The sequence below is a fragment of the Eptesicus fuscus genome, chromosome 5 (assembly GCF_027574615.1).
Source record: "Eptesicus fuscus isolate TK198812 chromosome 5, DD_ASM_mEF_20220401, whole genome shotgun sequence".
NCBI lineage: Eukaryota > Metazoa > Chordata > Mammalia > Chiroptera > Vespertilionidae > Eptesicus > Eptesicus fuscus.
The window spans coordinates 64,911,541-64,928,278 of NC_072477.1; the positions used below are offsets into that span (position 1 = coordinate 64,911,541).

The 16,738-nt window shown below is 38.7% G+C and overlaps 1 protein-coding gene across 2 annotated transcripts in view; it reads right to left on the minus strand.

Moving 5' to 3' along the window:
* GANC (glucosidase alpha, neutral C) overlaps positions 1-16,738 on the minus strand; it is an 86,979-nt gene that overhangs the window by 50,359 nt on the left and 19,882 nt on the right. For both annotated transcript variants that reach the window (XM_054716318.1, XM_054716319.1), the window contains exons 5-7: positions 12,434-12,616; positions 2,328-2,370; positions 979-1,045 (exon numbers count right to left, since the gene is read on the minus strand). In XM_054716318.1, the coding sequence (XP_054572293.1) occupies positions 979-1,045; positions 2,328-2,370; positions 12,434-12,616 (293 nt within the window). The remainder of the gene's footprint in view (positions 1-978; positions 1,046-2,327; positions 2,371-12,433; positions 12,617-16,738) is intronic.

Consider the following 16,738-nt stretch of genomic DNA (forward strand, 5'->3'; position numbering starts at 1 on the left):
ATTTTCTCACTGTGTTCAGGGACTATAATGTCAAGGGCGCCAGGAGGATCGTTCCTGGCTCCTCAGAATACCCTGTGATTGTAAACACATAAATGTCCTTTAACCAAAGACAAAGTCTTTTATTTAACAATTATTTTAGAGATATGGGAAAATTCAAATAATTAGGAAGGATAACATTGCCTTAAATTCATTCGTAGGTTAAAGTATTTGACCTCAAATGATCCTTATTTGGAGGAGTTTATGGAATGAGGGTGCTACAGAGAAGGTAAAAAAGATTATGATGTCCCCCTTGCTTATAAATTTTGGGCAAGTTGTCAGCGCTGATCATGTACTAGGCTATAGATATAGATACTAGAACAGGGATTTTCAAGGAATTAGGGAGGGTCTGGCCTTTTACAGGGCAGGGAGGAGGAAGGAAGAAAGTGAGTATTTTTTCCAGTTACGTAAGTCTCAAATATCTGAAAGGTATCTCCCAAAGAGACAAACTACACCTACACACACACACACACACACACACACACACACACACACACTCCCATCACTAAGCCTAGGGGGAAATGTCACAGATGGGCATCTGATGGGGAGGCCTGGCAATGGTTGAGAACCACTGGCTTGGAATGTTGGAGCTGATGAGCTCTAGAAATTGTTTTGTCATCACTTGACTCTCATAAAAATAGAATGTGGAATTTGCAGCTATCTGATGTACTGGTTAGTGCAAGTAGTGTGCTGATCTAGGGCACTCCATGAGACCATAAGCTCCATGAGGCCTATAGTTCTTTTATACTCTCCACAAAAGGCATATAATCATTATTTCTTTGTTGCAATGCATTATGGAAGAATAGGGGACTCAAATCTGAGATTTCTGTTCATCTTGCAGAAGTTACTTGTTTAGGTGCCAAAGCTCCAGTAACTTTTGGATAGAGATATTTAGCCATTTTGGAAAGATCTGTTTTAGGACTATTCCAGATTCAATTTTACCATTAACTTTGACATCCACAAATTTTCCAAATTTCTCCTCCCACAGGCCTAGATCCTCTTGATTTTTCTGTTGGCACAAAAAAAAAAAAAAAAAAAAAAAAAAAGGAGCAAATTAAATAAATTTATACGTTGCAAGCACATTTTATTTGGATTATTAAAAAATTAGAACAAAAAATTAGTTCATCTCAAGACTAGTTTGTGATGTCAGTGTATTTAACAAATTAGATCTGTGTCCTATATAAATGTCAATAATCATCCTTATGAACAATAGCTGACATGAATATATTTTTTATTGTGGTAAAATACACATAACAAAATTTATCATATTAACCAATTTAAGTGTATTAACCATTTTAAGTGGCATTAAATACATTCACATTGTTGTGCAACCATCATCACCATTCATCTCTAGCACTTCTGCATCTTCCCAAACTGAACCTTTGTACCCATTAAACAGCAACTCCTCATTCCTCCCTCCCCCTAGCTCCTGGCAACCACTATTCTACTTCCTGTCTCTATGAGTCTGACTACTCAGCTAGATATCTCATGTAAGTGGCATCATAAAGTATTTGTCCTTTTGTGTCTGGCTTATTTCATTTAGTATAATGTCTTCAAGGTTCATCCATTTGTAGCAGGTGTCAGAATTTTCTTCCTTTTTTCCCCCTAACCACTCCCCTGCCAGCCTGATTGATGCCTAACTTCTCCCCTGCCAGCCTGATTGCCCCTAACTGCCCTTCCCTGAAGGCCTGGTCACCCCTAACTGCCCTCCCCTGCAGGTCTGGTCCCCTCCAACTACTCTTCCCTGCAGGCCTGGGTCCCCCCCAACTGCCCTTCCTTGCAGGCCCGGTTGCCCCCAACTTCCCTCCTCTGCCGGCCTGGTCACCCCTAACTGCCCTACCCTGCAGGCTTAATCGCCCCCAACTGCCCTCCCTTGCAGTCCTGGTCCCTCCCAACTGCCCTCCCCTGCTGGCTGATTGCCCACAACTGCCCTCCCTTTCAGGCCTGGTCCCTCCCAACTGCTCTCCCCTGCTGGCTATCTTGTGGTGGCCATCTTGTGTCCACATGGGGGCAGCCATCTTTGACCACATGGGGGCAGCCATCTTGTGTGTTGGAGTGACAGTCGATTTGCATATTACTCTTTTATTAGATAGGATAAATACATGTACAAATGAATGAAAGTATCAATGAGAAGATAAGATGAACAAAAGAGACAGGTGATTACATTTACAGAGAATTTATCAAATATCCATCTGTAGAAGAAGGAAAGAACAGGACACATTATATACTACACAATGATGATGATTAAAATGTAAAAAAAAAAAAAAGACAAATTTCTCAATCTAGATTACCTGAGAGGTGTCAATTGATGCATTCTCCTTTTCTCTGGTAGCTCTGTTGTAATACAGATAAAATTGTTTTACACATGGCAAGACTGATGGAATTTTGTTCAATTATAAAGATTTTCATTTCCAACTTTTGAAACTCTATAAATTATAACACTATAAATTTTAACTTATTAAAAATAACATCACTATAAAAATAAAAATAAAGTTATAAAATTGAACATTTATGATAAACATTAATCCAAGAGTTTGCTTTCTTATTCAAATATTTGAATTTTCTTATTAACCCCTTTAAAAATATCTTCATCAGTTTTTTATTATAAATGTAATACATGCTCATGATATTTAAACAAACATAAGCAAGGTAGAACACAGCTTCCCTCACCCAGTGTTACTGTAGTACAGAGCAGCATAATGCCCTGCCTTCCAAAATGACTGTGACAACTTACTCTATCACCTACAATTGTATTTGAGTGCTCATTTCTCCCTACTCGTCACAATACTGAACTTTATGGATTTTTTAAACTTTTGCCAACCTAAAGTATTTTAGAAAAGATAATGCATTTCAATTTGAATTTCTATAATTAATGTAGACTTTAAAGAAAACCCACATTTTTATTGATTTCAGAGAGGAAGAGAGAGGGAGAGAGAGCTAGAAACATCAATGATGAGAGAGAATCATTGATCAGCTGCCTCCTGCACGTCCCCCACTGGGAATCGAGCCCACAACCCAGGCATGTGCCCTTGACCAGAATTGAACCTAGGACCCTTCAGTCTGCACGCCGACGCTCTATCTACTGAGCCAAACCAGCTAGGGCTGTAGACTAACTTTTTGTACATTAAATGGTATTTCTATTTATTCTATGAATTGTCTATTCATTACTTTTTCTTTAGTATAAAATACAGCATGTATATAGAAGAGTGTATAATGTATGTGCAGAGTTTAGAGAGTAATACTTAAGGATACAACTATGACCCACCAGTGAGCATAAGCACAGAAATGACTTGTTCCTTTGGAGTTCCTGTGTGCCTCTCTTCAAATGTATCTGCCTCCTTCCCTCACCCTTCAGAGGTAACAACTTAAATAAATTTTGTATGAAATTGTTTTCTTGCTTTTTTATAGTACTGCCATGAGTATATGAATCCCCAAACATATATAACTTGGTTTTGCCTTTAAAAAACTTTTATACAAATAGAGATACACTATACATATTCTTTTGTGACATGCTTTGTTTACTCAATATTAATAATTTTGATATTCATTATTTTAATATGCACAGCTGTAGTCTGTATCACCCATTTTTATTTGCTTATTATTTTTATTATTGATCGGTATATGTTCTTTCTATATTATGTATATTTCTTTTTGATTTCTAATATATGTTAAAATTCTATGGTGAAACTTAAGATAACTGGTATGTTGCCTTTTAATTTTTTTAATTAGTAAAGTTTATTTTTTAGAGTACTTTTAGGTTCACAGAAAAATTGAGCAGAAAGTGCAGAGAGTTCCCAGGTACCTACTGTCCCCACACACCCACAATCTCCCACTATCAACATCTTGCATCTGAGTGGTCCATTTGTTACATTAAATGAATCTACATTGACACATCATTATCACTCAAAGTCCATAATTTAATTAGGGTTCACTCTTGGTATTGTACATTCTGTGGGTTTTGAGAAATGTATAATGACATGTATTCACCATTATAGTTTCATACAGAGTAGTTTCACTGTCCTAAAAATCTTCTGTGTTCTAGTCATCACTCCCTCCTCCTTAATGCCTTGCAACCACTAATGTTTTTACTATCTCCATAGTTATGCCTTTTTCAGAATTTCATATAGTTGGAATAAAAAAGTTACATACTTGTAGCATTTTTCAGATTGGCTTCCTTTACTTAGTAATATGTGTTTAACTTTCCTTAATGTCCTTTCATAGCTTCATAGTTCATTTCTTCTAAAAGCTGAATAATAATCCCATTCTTTGGATGTAACACAGTTTATTTATCTATTAACCTACTGAAGGACATCTTGGTCACTTCCAAGTTTTGACAATTATGAATAAAGCTGCTATGAACATCCATGTGCAGGTTTTTATGTGGACATAAGTTTTCAACTCCTTTGGGTAAATTCCAAGGAGCACATTGCTGGATTGTATGGTAAGACTATATTTAGTTTTGTAAGATGTCAAATTGTCTTCCAAAGTGACAATCATTTTGCATTCCCACCAGCCATGAATATGAGTTCCTATTGTTTCACATCCTCACCAGCATTTTGTTGTTAAGTTTTTTTGAATTTTGGCCATTCTAGTAAATGTGTAGTGGTATCTTGTTTTAATTTGCAATTCCCCAATGACATGATGTTGAATGTCTTTTCATATGTTTACTTGCCATCTATATATTTTCTTTGGTGAGGTGTCTATTCAGGTCTTTTACCCATTTTTAAATTGGGTGTCTGGTTTCTTATTATTGAATTTTAAAAGTTCTTTGTATATTTTGGATAGCAGTACTTTATCAGGTATGTCTTTTGCAATATTTCCTCCCAGTCTGTGGCTTGTCCTCTCATTTTCTTGACATTGTTTTTCACTGAGCAATACTTTAATTTTTATGAAGCCCAACTTATCACTTATTTCTTTCATGGCTCATGCCTTTGGTATTATATCTAAAAAGTAATCGCCATGCCCAAGGTTATCTAGGTTTCCTCCTATATTATCTTCTACAAGTTTTATAGTTTTACATTTTATATTTAAGCCTATAATCCATTTTGAGTTAATTTTTTGTGAATGATGTAAGACCTGTGTCTAGATTCACTTTTTTACATGTGGATGTCCAGTCATTCCAGACTCTTCGTTGAAAAGAATATTTTTGCTCCATTGTATTGCCTTTTTCCTTAGTCAAAGATCTGTTTACTATATTTATGTGGGTCTATTTTGGGGCTCTCTATTTTGTTCCATTGATCTATTTGTTTATTTGCTAATACCACACTGTCTTGATTACAGTAGCTTTATATTAAGTCTTGAAGTAACATAATGTCAGCCCTCCAACTTTGTTCTCCTTCAACACTAAGTTGGTATTTTGGGCCTTCTGCTTCTCCACATAAACCATAGAATCAGTTTGTTAATATCCACAAAATAATTTTCTGCAATTTTGATTGGGATTATGTTGAATTTCTAGATCAAGTTGGGAAAAATGGACATTTTGATAATATTGAATCTCCCTATCCACAGACATAGAGTCTCTCTCCATATATATAGTCCTTCTTTGATTGCTTTCATCAGAATTTTGTAGTTTTTATCACATAGATCTCATACATATTTTGTTAGATTTATACCTAAATACTTCATTTTGGGGGTGCTAATGTAAATGGTAATGTGTTTTTAAATTTCAAATTCTACTTGATCATTGCTGGTATATAGAAAAGCAATTTACTTTTGTGCATTAACTTTGTACCCTGCAATCTTGTTATACTGCTTATTATAACAAGTTTTCTTTTTTGTGTATGTATGCCAGTTTCAGATATTCCATACAGACAATTATGCAATCTGTGAACAAAGAGTATTTATCTCTTCTTTCCCAATCTGTATAACTTTCATTTCCTTTTCTTGTCTTATCGCATTATCTAGGACTTCCAGTATGATGTTGAAAAGTGGTGGTTAGAGGGAACATCTTTGCTTTCCTCCTGAACTTAGTGGAAAACTTTGGGTTTCTCACCATTAAGTATGATAGTAGCTGTAGGATTTGGGTTGATGTTCTTTATCAAGTTGAGGAAGTTACCTTCTATAAATTTTGTCAAATGCTCTTTCTACATCTGTTGATATGATCATGTGATTTTTCTTCTTTAGCTTCATGCTAAATAGATTACATTAATTGACTTTATGAATGTTAAACAAGCTTTGCATGCCTGAGGCAAATTCCAGTTGGCCGTGGTGCATGATTCTTTTTAGAAATTGGAGTCAATTTGCTAATATTTTGTTGAATATTTTTGCATTTATGTTCATAATAAATATTGGTTTGTAATGCTATATTATTGTAATGTCTTTGTCTTTTTTTAAATAAATCTTTATTGTTCAGATTAAAGATGTTCCTCTTTCCCTCCCCATAACTCCCCTCCACCCGATCCACCCCCCCCCCCCGCCTCATACCCTTATCCCCCACCACTGTCCTCATCCATAGGTGTAAGATTTTTGTCCAATCTCTTCCTTCACCCCTCACACTCTCTTCCCCCCAAGAATTGTCAGTCCACTCCCTTTCTATGCCCCTGATTCTATTATATTCACCAGTTTATTCTGTTCATCAGATTTTTTATACACTTGATTTTTAGATTCACTTGTTGGTAGATATGTATTTGTTGTCACTTTGTTGTTCATAATTTTTATCTTTACCTTTTTCTTCTTCTTCCTCTTCTTAAAGAATACCCTTCAGCATTTCATATAATCCTGATTTGGTGGTGACGAACTCCTTTAGCTTTTTCTTGTCTGTGAAGCTCTTTATCTGACCTTCAATTCTAAATGATAGTTTTGCTGGGTAATCTTGGTTGTAGGTTCTTGCTGTTCATCACTTTGAATATTTCTTGCCACTCCTGTCTGGCCTGCATAGTTTCTTTTGAAAAATCAGCTGACAGTCATATGGGTACTCCCTTGTAGGTAACTAACTTTTTCTCTTGCTGCTTTCAAGATTCTCTTTGTCTTTTGCCCTTGGCATTTTAATTATGATATGTCTTGGTGTGGTCCTCTTTGGATCCCTCTTGTTTGGGGTTCTCTGTGCTTCCTGGACTTGTAAGTCTATTTCTTTCACCAGGTAGGGAAAGTTTTCTGTCATTATTTCTTTTAATGGGTTTTCAATATTTTGTTCTCTCTCTTCTTCTGGCACCCACATAATTCGGATGTTGGTACGCTTGACGTTGTCCCAGAGGCTCCTTACACTATCTTCATATTTTTTTATTATTTTTTCTTTTTGTTTTTCTGGTTGGGTGTTTTTTGCTTCCTCATATTTCAAATCTTTGGTTTGAGTCTTGGGGTCCTCTAGTCTTCTGTTGAATTTCTGTATATTATTCTTTATTTCAGACAGTGTATGCTTAATTTCTGACTGGTCCTTTTCCATTTTTTTTGGCATTCTCATTAAGATCCTTGAAAGTCTCACTAAGTTTCTCGGAGGTTTCTAGAAGATTCTTAAGTAACCTTATAACTGTGGTTTTGAACTCTATATCCAGTAGTTTGCTTTCCTCCATTTCTTTCATTCGTGACATGTTTCTTTGTCTCTGCGTTTTGGCTGCTTCCGTGTTGATGGAGTGGCTTTGTGTGATAGGTGACCTATAGGGCCCAGTGGCTCAGCCTCCCCAATCACCGGAGGTGGACACTCTTGGTGCACCCCTTTGTGGGCTGGGTGCACAGTCTTATTGTAGTTAAGCCTTGATTGCTGTTGGTACACTGGAAGGAATTGACCTCCAGGCAAATTGGCTGTGAGGACCCGCTGTATCTAAAATGGAAGAACTGCTGTGCTGGAGACACCCTTATGGGGCATGACTTGCTTCAGTGGGGCTTTGGTGCTCACTGAGTCTGCCTCTTGAGTGTGTCACTTATGGATGTGAGGAGTTGAAATCTGGTATCGTCTCACACTGACCACTAGGTACACTGGCTCCTGGATCTCCAAGGAAGTGCAAGTCAGCTACTGCCTGAGGCCACCCAGCAGGAGCTATGGAGAGATCTGTAGATTTCTCCTCTTTATTTGGGGTTTGGAAGTTTTGGAGCTGTCTGACCCAGCTGCAGTTTGTTAGGTTAAGCTGTGGAAGGGCAGGCCATTCATATGCAAAAGCCACTGCACACAGTTTGGGTGGGTTTGTAAATTGTGTGGGGCGCAGTCTCAGGGAATCACCAGGGTGTAGCAAACAGCAATGGCTGGCAGTCAGCTGTTTCTGTGTCTCTGTGTCTCTGTGTCCCGCGTCCCCGCGCAGTAAACAATGATTCCTGTGAGCACCTCTGCAAGAAAGCCACCCTCACTTTCCAACCTGATGCCAGACAGTCCAGCTTCTCCCCGTAGGAGTCTGGGTCCCCAGAGTCTCGCCGGAAACTGAAGTTCAGAGTAGTCGGGAGCTTGTATCTCCTTCCCGATTGAAAAAAACAGCGCACCCAGTCGCCAGCCTGATTCGCGCACCTCCGTACCTCTGCTTTTCCACACTTCTGCACGTCCTACCGGGTCTCAATGCGCTTTTTTTCTTTCCTTTTAGTTGTAGAACTTCTACTCAGCCAGCTTTCCCATAGTTCTGGATGATAGTCGTTTTGTCTTTTAGTTGTAGTTTTGGTGTGGTTGTGAGAGGCAGCACATACAGGTGTATACCTTATGCCACCATCTTGCTTTCTCTCTGTCTTTTTTTGATGTTAGATAATGCTGGCTTCATAGAATGAGTGAGAAAGAATTCCCTCTTCTTTTTCTAGAAGATATTATAGAGAATTGTTATAATATCTTAAGTGTTTGGTAAAATGCACCAGACTCCATCTGGGCTTGGTTCTTTCTTTTTTGGAGGGTTATTAATTATTGACTCAATTATAGGCCTATTCAGATTGCCTATTTCTTCTTATGTGAGTTTTGGCAGATTGTGTCTTTGAAGAAATTGGTCTGTTTCATCTAGGTTATCATATTTATGGGCTTAGAGAGTTGTTCATAATAGTCCTTTATTATCTTTTTAATTCCAGAGGAAATATAGTGATATCCCTTCTTTCATTCTGATATTAGTAATTTTTGTCTTCTCTGTTTTTCTCAGCCTGAATAAAGGCTTATTGATTTCATTGATCGTTTAATCCAGGGGTCCTCAAACATTTTAAACAGGGGGCCAGTTCACTGTCCCTCAGACCATTGGAGGGCCGGACTATAGTTTAAAAAAAACTATGAACAAATTCCTATGCACACTGCACATATCTTATTTTGAAGTAAAAAAACAAAACGGCAAAAACACCCGCATGTGGCCTGTGGGCCGTAGTTTGAGGACGCCTGGTTTAATCTTTTATTTATTTTTATTTTTCCATTGATTTTTAGAGAGAGTGGAAGAGAGAGGGAAAGAGAGAGAAATATTGATGTGAGAGAAGCACACTGATTGGTTGCTTCCTGCAGGAACCCAGACCAGCGCCCGGGCTGGGGAGGAGCCTGCAACTGAGGTACATGCCCTTGACCAGAATCAAACCCAGGACCCTTCAGTCTACAGGCCAATGCTCTATCCACCGAGCCAAACTGGCTAGGGCATCATTTATCTTTTTAAAGAAACACTTTTGGTTTTGTTGATGTTCTCTTTTGATTTCCTTTTCAATTTCATTGATTTCTGCTCTAATTTTTAATATTATTTTTGCTTCTATTTATTTGTATTTAATATACTCTTATATTTCTAATTTCCTAAGGTGGAAGCTCAGATTACTGATTTATATATTTTTATTTACTTTTTCTTATTTATTTATTTATTTATTTCTATTTGGGGTGACATTGGTTAATAAAATTATATAGGTTTCAGATGTATAGTTCTATAATATATTATCTGTATAGTGTATTGTGTGTTCACCACTCCAAGTCAAGTCTCCTTCCATCACCATTTATTTCCCTTTTATCTTCTACTGCTCCCTCTCCCCTTTCCTTCTGGTAGTCACCATACTATTGTCTGTCTATAAGGTGATTTTTTTGTTTGTTTTTTGCTTAATGCCTTCACCTTTTTCATCCAGCCCCCCAACTCCTTCCCCTCTGATAGCTGTAAGTTTGTTCTCTATATCTGAATCTGTTTCTATTTTGTTATATTATTTTATTAATTAGATCCTGCACATAAGTGAAATCATATGATATTTGTCTTTCTCTGACTGGTTTGTTTCACTTAGCATAATACTCTCCAGGTCCATCCATGCTGTCGCAAAAGGTAAGACTTCCTTTCTTATGGCTGAGTTGTATTCCACACCCTCTTTTATTTTTAATCCAGTCTACCTTCTGATGGGCACTTGGGCTGCTTCTAAATATTGGCTTTTATAAATAATGCTACAATGAACAGAGAGGTGCATATATTCTTTCAAATTAGTGTTTCAGGCTTCTTAGGATGTATTCCCAGAAGTGGAACAGCTGGGTAATAAGGCAGTTCCATTTCTAATTTTTTTGAGGTAACTCCATACTGTTTAGCTGCACCAATCTGCATTCTCACTAAGAGTGTACACAAGAGTTCCTTTTCTCTGCAACCTCACCAATGTCTGTTGTTTGTTGATTTACTGATGATAGCCATTGTGACAGGTATACAGTGATATCTCATTGTGGTTTTCATTTGCATTTCTCTGATGATTACTGGCATTGAGCATCTTTTCACATGTCTATTGGCAATCTGTATGTTCTTTTTGGAGAAGTGTCTATTCAGGTCCTTTGCCCATTTTTTAATTGGATTGTTTTTGTTTTTTGGTGTTAAGTTGTATAAGTTTTTTATAAATTTTGGTTATTAAACCCTAATCAGATGTATCTTTTCTCTTCTAATATATTCATTCAATGCTAAAAATTCTTTCTAAGTACTACTTTTGCTACATGCCACAACTTTTGATAAGTTGTATTTTCATTTAGTTCAAAAATTTAAAAAATATTTTTAGAGGTTTCTTCTTTGACTTGTGTGTTATTTAAAAGTGTGTTGTTTAATCTCCAAGTATTTTGGAATTTTCCATCTTTCTGCTATTTATATCTGGTTAATTCCATTGTGATCTGAGAGTTAGCATGGTATGATTTATATTCTTTTAAAATTTTTAAGGTGTGTTTCATGACTCAAAATATAGTCTATCTTGGTGAATGTTCCATGTGAGCTTGAGAAGAATGTAATCTACTGTTATTGAATATGGAAATCTATAGATGCCAATTATCCCCAGTTGATTGTTTTTGCTGTTGAATTCAACTATGTTCATACTGATTTTCTCTCTGTTGGATCTGTCCATTTCTGATATAAGGGTGTTAAGATATCTAATTACAACAGTGGATTCATCTATTTCTTTTTGCAGTTCTATCAGTTTTGCCTCATATATTCTGATCCTTTGTTGTTAGGCACATACACATTAAGGACTGTTATTTATGTTTTCTCAAACAATTGACCCCTTTATCATTACATAATGCTCTTCTTAATCCCTGCTAACTTTCCTTTTTTTATTTTTATTTTATTTATATATATATATATATATATATATATACATATATATATATATTATTGATTTTTTACAGAGAGGAAGAGAGAGGGATAGAGAGTTAGAAACATCGATGAGAGAGAAACATCGATCAGCTGCCTCTTGCATACCCCCTACTGGGGATGTGCCCGCAACCAAGGTACATGCCCTTGACCGGAATCGAACCTGGGACCCTTGAGTCCACAGGCCGACGCTCTATCCACTGAGCCAAACCGGTTTCGGCATAACTTTCCTTTTTTTTTAAAAAAATATATTTTTATTGACTTCAGAGAGGAAGGAAGAGGGGAGAGAGAGAGAGAGAGAAACATCAATGATGAGAATCATTGATTGGTTGCCTCCTGCATGTCCCCTACTGGGGATTGAGCCCACAACCTGGGCATGTGTTCTTCACAGGAATCGAACCTGGGACCCTTCAGTCACAAGCTGATGCTCTATCCATTGAGCCAAAATGGCTAGGGCATAACTTTCCTCGTTCTGAAGTCTAATCTTTCTGAAATTAATATGACTACTTTCACTTTATTTTGATTAGTGCTAACATGGTATATCTTTCTCCATCTCTTTACTTTTAATCATTTGTCTTTATATTTAACATTTCTCATAGACAAGTCTAGGGTAACTCATGTTATTGTAAAGGAATAAAGTGAAATTCTGATTAGTTCGTATTAATATTTATCAAGTCAACAGAGTGTTTTAAGAGGGTGCAGTGGGTTGAGAATGCCATTACCTGGGATGTGTTAAGAGTGTTATTCTTGCAAAAGTATGGAAATCATTATCATTAAGCCTGCATTCACCTGCACAGGTGAAAGATGAAAAATTTCAGAACAATATTTCATAAAATAAGGCAAACCAATTTTCTGTGTTGATGTATTATAGATTTAGGCAACTGGTATTCACAATCAGGTTTTCTTAAATTCTTTATGTGCCAAGTAATGTGCAAAAATACCTTTGCTTGAGAGGAATCTGCAGATGCTCAAAATACAATTGGCCCAGGGCGTTTATGCTCATCACAACCTCTTCTTTAGACACCAAGTCTACTTTGAATGGGTTTGCCGTGATATGACACTTTAGATCTCCTTTTTCATCTGCCAATATAAGACTGCCTGTATCTCCTGAGCTTGAAATCAGCCTAGAAAACAAAGCAGGAATAGAAAAACAAATTATTATAGGTTTTGGCTCAACATATTTCTCAATTCAAATTCATTAATTAGTAAATCAATATTCATGTGACATAGCATAGATAAGGCAATGGAGAGCCATAACTGAGAGCGTGGGCTTTGGTGTCAGAGAGCCTGGATTGAAGATAGCTCCATGTAATAGGTATATAACTTTGGACAAGTTAATCTTTCTACTTCTCAGTTTCCTCAGCTATACTGTGGAAATAATAAAAGCAAGAATAAATAGATCCAGTCAAGATAAACATGGTACTTGCATACTCCCATGACATAAAAAATACAACTACAGAACAACTATCATTCAGAACCACCTGAAATCTAGCTGAATGGAGTCCTACAACTAAGGATATAAAGAAGAGGCCACATAGAGACTGGTGGGAGTGACGGAGATGTGGAATGTGCTGATACCACACTCACATGAGGTGGACAAAAATCAGGAGGGATATCTTGGCTGCAGAGGTCCTCCCTGAGGAGTGAAGGGTTCCAGCCCCACACCAGGCTCCCAAGCCCAGGGTTCCAGTGCCAGGAAGAGAAGTCCCCATAACTTCCGGTTTTAAGGACCAGCCAGGACTGTGGCTGAGTGAGACAGAGAGCTTCTGGAGTCCCAGGTAGTTCCTCTTAAAGGGCCAGAACACAGACTTACTCAGACTCACTCTGAGTTCCAGCACTGGAGCTATAGTTTGAAAGGCACCAGGGATCATGTGGAGAGGAACTGAAGTGTCTGGCATCAGGGTGAGAGTTGGAGAGGCAGCTTTCTCCCAGACAGAAGTGCTGGCAGAGGTTATTGTTCCTCTTCTAAGCCCTTACCCCAGAGAGTTGGCAGGTGGGGGCTATATCTAAGTTTTCATCAATCTGGCTATCACTGTTCACCCTGACCTGGTGATTCCCTAAGACCCCACCACACCAACTTGCAGGTCCATCCAAGCTGTTTTCAGTGGCTTTTCCACATGAAGGACCTGTCTTGGCTCATGCTTCAGGCTTTCCTAAAAATTCTCAAACAAGCAGCATCCAATCTCAGCGTACCCTGTACCTCTCTTCAAGTGGCCCCAGGCTTGCACTAGTGGCAGCCAGCCTTGGTTCAAAACTTGGCCTCTCCTGAGCATCCAAGAACAAGTAGCCACCATGTGCAGATTGCTCTGTAGCTCATGCTGGGTAGCCCTAGGCAGATAACGGCAGTGGCTGACTTTGGCCTGTACCACCCAGAGCCAGTGCACCTGGTGGACAGCTTCAGAGAACATCAAAACACCACCCAACCACCTCCACAAGTGACACACTCAAGGGGTGGACTCAGCAGACACCAGAGCCCAGTTGAAGTAAGTCCTGCTCTGTGGGGTGGGCCAGGTGAACCTCTACATTGGTTGCAGACAGTCCTTGCAGCCTATCGGCCTGGGGGGGGGGGTCGGGGGTGGAAATCCCTTCCATTGACATGCCAACAGTAATCAAGGCTCAACTATAAGAGGAGATTGTACACAGCCCACACAGGGGTGACGGGAATGCACCTGGAGTGCCCAGCTCAGGTGAATGGGGAGGCTGTGCCACTGGACCCTACAGGAACCTACTGCATTAGGCCACTCTACCAAGCATGGGAGACATAGCAGCTCTACCTAATATACAGAAACAAACACAGGGAGGCTGCCAAAATAAGGAGACAAAGAAACATGTCCCAAATGAAAAAAAACCAGAACCAAGCTCCAAAAACAAAAAAAAAACACTCCAAACAGAGACAAGCAATCTATTAGATGCAGAGTTCAAAACCCTGCTTATAAGGCTGCTCAATGAACTTAGGGGAAGAGTAGATGAACTTAGAGAGAACTTCAACAGCATAAAAAAGGACATGGAAAGCATAAAAAAAAGAACCAGTCAGAAATGAAGGATACATCAATTGAAATGAAGAATAATTTATAGGGAATCAACAGTAGAATAGATGAAGCGGAGAATCAAAACAGTGATTTGGAATATAAGGAAGCAAAACAAAACAAAACAAAATACCCAATTAGAACAGCAAAAAGGAAAAATAATTTAAAAAAATGAGGATAGTGTAAGGAGCCTCTGGGACAACTTCAAAGGTACTAATATTTTGCATTGCAGGGGTGCCGGAAGGAGAAGAGACAGAGCAAAAAATTAAAAACCTATTTGGAAAAACAATGACAGAAAACTTCCCCAACTTGGTGAAGGAAATAGACATACAAGTCCAGGAAGTGCAGGGAGTCCCAAACAAGATGAACCCAAAGAGGCTCACACCAACACCAATCATAAGGAAAATGTAAAAGGTTCAAGGCAAAGAGAGAATCTTTTTTTAAAACTGATTTCAGATAGGAAGAGAGAGGGAGGGAGAGAGAGAGAGAAATATCCATGATGAGAGAGAATCATTGATTTGCTGCCTCTTAACATGCTCCCCACTGGAGATTGAGCTTGCAACCTGGGTCTGTGCCCTGACTAGAAATTGAACCATGACCTCCTGGTTCATAGGTTGATGCTCAACCACTGAGCCACACCAGTTAAGCAAGAGAGAATGTTAAAAGCAGCAAGAGAAAAGCTGTTAGTTAGCTACAAGGGAATTCCCATAAGACTGTCAGCTGATTTCTTAACAGAAACTTTGTAGGCCAGAAGAGAGTGGCAAGAAATATTCAAAATGATGAAAATCAATGACCTATAACCAAGATTACACTACCCAGCAAAGCTATTATTTGGAATTGAAGGTCATATAAAGAGCTTCCCAGACTAGAAAAAGCTAAAGGAGTTTATCACCACCAAACCAGCATGAAATGTTAAAGGGTCTTTTTGGAGGAGGAGAAGGAGGAATAGAGGGGGAAGGGAAAGAAGGGAGACGAGGATTGAAAATATGAACAATAAAAGGGCAATAAATACATATGTATCAACAGTTGAATCTAAAAAACAAATAAGCAGAGCAGAAACAGACTCATAGATATAGAGAACATTTTGATGGTTGCCAGATGGGAGGGAAGTTGGGTGAAAAGGTGAAGGAATTAAGCACAAATTGGTTGTTACAGAATAGTTATGAGAATGCACAGAATAGGGAATCTATAATAATAAAAGCATAATATGCTAATTAGACCGGAGAGCCAAACGACCTTCCGGATGTCCTTCTGGATGACCTTCCAGATGAAGCCGGGACTGCAAGGGCCGAGGCAGCTGCCATGGCTGTGAGGGCCAAGCCCCTTGCATGAATTTCGTCCATTGGGCCTCTAGTATAGGCAATAATCCTATATAATAAAAGGCTAATATGCAAATCGACCAAACCGCGGAATTACCAGTTGCTATGACATGCACTGACCACCAGGGGGAAGATGCGCAATGCAGGAGCTCTCCCCTGGTGGTCAGTGCACTCCCACAGGGGGAGCGCTGCTCAGCCAGAAGCCGGGCTCATGGCTGGTGAGCGCAGCGGTGGTGGCAGGAGCCTCTCCTGCCTGCTTCTGCGGGAGCCTCTCCCATTTCCGCGGCAGCACTAAGGATGACTGACTGATGTCTTGCGGGGAGTGGGCCAAAGCCATCAGTGGGACATCCCCTGAGGGCTCCCAGATTGCAAGAGGGCACAGGCTGGTCTGAGGGACCCCCTGCCCCAGAGTGCACAAATTTTGTGCACTGGGCCTCTAGTATTCTAATAACTGTGTAAGGTATCAGATGAGTATGAGATTTATTGGGATGATCACTTAGTAAGTTATATAATGTCTAATAACTGGGGTGTACACCAGAAACTAATATAATATGTATGTCAACTCTAATTGAAAAATAAAAAATTGATTTAAAAATAATAAATAGAGGGTTTTTTTGAGAGAATTAAATGACATCATGCAGGTAAAGCATTTGTCACAGTGCCTAGCACATAATAAGCACTAAATAGTGTTAGCTAGTATCATCATTATTACCATGATCCAGATAGTAGAGAAACACTGGTACATAGAATCTAAACATTTTGCTTTTTCTTCTCATTCCAATCATGTACTCAGAAACTGAGGAAATGACATAGAATGAATTATTGACCCCCTGAGTCCACAGGAGATGGAACCAGGTCAAAATTTTGTTTATCTATCACCTGACTCCCCTTCAGCACCCCG